This window comes from Ammodytes marinus (assembly GCF_949987685.1).
Source record: "Ammodytes marinus genome assembly, chromosome: 2".
Taxonomy (NCBI): Eukaryota; Metazoa; Chordata; class Actinopteri; order Uranoscopiformes; family Ammodytidae; genus Ammodytes; species Ammodytes marinus.
The window spans coordinates 32382379-32384878 of NC_137231.1; the positions used below are offsets into that span (position 1 = coordinate 32382379).

Here is a 2500-nt window from a genome sequence, read left to right on the forward strand (position 1 = left end):
AAACTGATGACTTTAAACACAAAGTTGGTTGGATTATGTTGTTAAGCCTTGAACCTCATAGAAATGTCTGTTTAATCATGAGAAAATGTATTTTAGGTGCCTAAATGCAAGTTGCACTTCTCTTTGACTCTCTGCTGAAGTGAGACAGAATGGGATCATCAAAACAGCTCCCAAAAGATCTGAAAAACAAAGATTGTTCATTGTCATGGTTTAGGGGAAGGCTACAAGAAGCTTTCCCAAAGGTTTCAATTGTCAATTTCGACTGTAGGGAACGTTGTCAGGAAATGGAAGGACACAGGCATAGTGGCAGTTAAACCCAGGCATGGCAGACCAAGAAAAAAACAGGAGCGGCATAGGTGGAGGCATAGGTGGAGGATTGTGAGAATGGTTGCACACAACCCACAGATCACCTCCAAAGACCTGCAAGAACATCTGGCTGCAGATTGTGTATCTGTACATCGTTCAACAATTCAGCGCAATTTGCACCAAAACATCTGCTTTTTATAAAGACCAAATAACTTAATTTTTGTCTCATCAGTCCAAAGCATTTTCTTCCAATATGAAGCTGGCTTGTCTAAATGAGCGTTCGCATACTCCATGCAACTGTATCTGTGGCGTGGGCGCAGAAAGGGCTTCCTTCTCATCACCCGGCCATACAGATGTTTTGGTGCAAATTGCACGGAATTGTAGAACCATGTACAGATACACAATCTGCAGCCAGATGTTCTTGCAGGTCTTTGGAGGTGATCTTTGGGTTGTGTGCAACCATTCTCACAATCCGCCGCATATGCCGCTCTTGTACTTTTCTTGGTCTGCTAGACCTGGGTTTAACTGCAACTGTGCCTGTGTCCTTCCATTCCCTGACAACGTTCCTTACAGTAGAAATTGACAATTGAAACCTTTGGGAAAGCTTCTTGTAGCCTTCCCCTAAACCATGACAATGAATAATCTTTGTTTTTAAGATCTTTTGGGAGCTGTCTTGATGATCGCATTCTGTCTCACTTCTGCAGAGAGTCAAAGAGAAGTGGAACTTGCATTTAGGCACCTAAAATACCTTTTATCATGATTAAACAGACCTTTATATGAGGTTCAAGGCTTAACAACATAATCCAACCAATTTTGTGTTTTAAGTCCTCAGTTTTACATGCTGTTACATGCATTAAAATCAGCAAGACCACAGGGGTTCCCATATTTTTGCACAGCCAGTTTTTCACATTTTATTTAATTTCATAAAACTAAATACTGCTTTTCAAAAAATCTTTGTTTGGAAAACATCCCAGTACTTAGCTGTTCCTGGTAAATTAAAGACATACCACTTTTATCTTTTTTGTGTGAAAGCAGAGTCAATTATAATGCCGGCTGAGAGGGGTTCCCAAACTTTTTCATATGACTGTATATAGAGTGATGTTAGCCCTGCGTTCCAAATCTCCTCCTCTTTCTTTTTTTCTATTCTACATACTACATCTGATCATAAAAATAATCTAGTTAGGATGCAGTAGGCATACTATTGGGACATACTTGTAGTTGTTTATTTCATCATAACATTGCTCCTTGATCTTGCCTCTTGCTTTTATATCCGTCCCATCCCCGGTTGTTTTCATATGGAGACTCCGTTGATGTGACGTCACTTCCGGTGCGCACTGGATTGTGGGTCAGAATCACCCCAAATAGCATGCTGATTTCAACACTAAAAATCTAAAATCTCAGCCAGATGTAGTAGGACATCCGGGTATTTCTAACCATACTAAATCTGGCCACAAGAATCGGGACATCCTAAATCTTTCTCTATATGTAAACTAGCCCCCTTACCTCCATTGCGTCCACACTTGGGGCAGCATTCTCCAGCGGGGGTGAAGGGAGTGAGTTCCCCGGGACAGCTGAGCTCGGGACAGGCAGGGAGGGCAGAGCAGGACACCCCCCCTCTGGAGCACACACACACGGTACAGGCAGACGGACTCCACTGGCTGTCGTGCTGGAAGGAAAGGAAGAAATTTAGGCAACATGTCAGATAACCCTTTTTCAAAAAAAATTCTTACCAAAATAATGGCTCTTTTAAATTGATGTAAGGCAAGGCAAGGCAAGACAAGTTTATTTCTATAGCACAATTCAAACACAAGGCCACTCAAAGTGCTTTACAGGGGCAAGATTAAAATACATAAAACACATTAGAAGACATTTAAAAGCGAATGAAAAGAAGTAAAACATTTAAATAAAATAAAAAGTACAGGTTAAAATGGAAACAGAAAAGTCTTCAGACTCGATTTAAAAGAACTGAGGGTTGCAGCAGACCTCAAGTTTTCTGGGAGTTTGTTTCAGATATTTGGTGCATAAAAACTAAAAGCTACTTCTCCTAAGGTGAATTTATTTTGCTATTGCTTTGTCTATATTGTACTTTCAACCATTTCATTTTAATTGCAGCCATTCATTCTTCATCGCTGTCTAACCGTTTCCATTGTTTTTGTCTCTTAATCAGTTATCAATTAAAGAATTGTGGAATAAT

At 40.2% G+C, this 2500-nt stretch overlaps 1 protein-coding gene across 1 annotated transcript in view; it reads right to left on the reverse strand.

Moving 5' to 3' along the window:
* Positions 1-2500, reverse strand: part of fras1 (Fraser extracellular matrix complex subunit 1) — a gene marked incomplete at its 3' end in the record, with an annotated part of 305792 nt that overhangs the window by 211417 nt on the left and 91875 nt on the right. The window contains exon 5 of the mRNA XM_080036137.1: positions 1810-1972. Coding sequence (XP_079892263.1) covers positions 1810-1972 — 163 coding nt within the window. The remainder of the gene's footprint in view (positions 1-1809; positions 1973-2500) is intronic.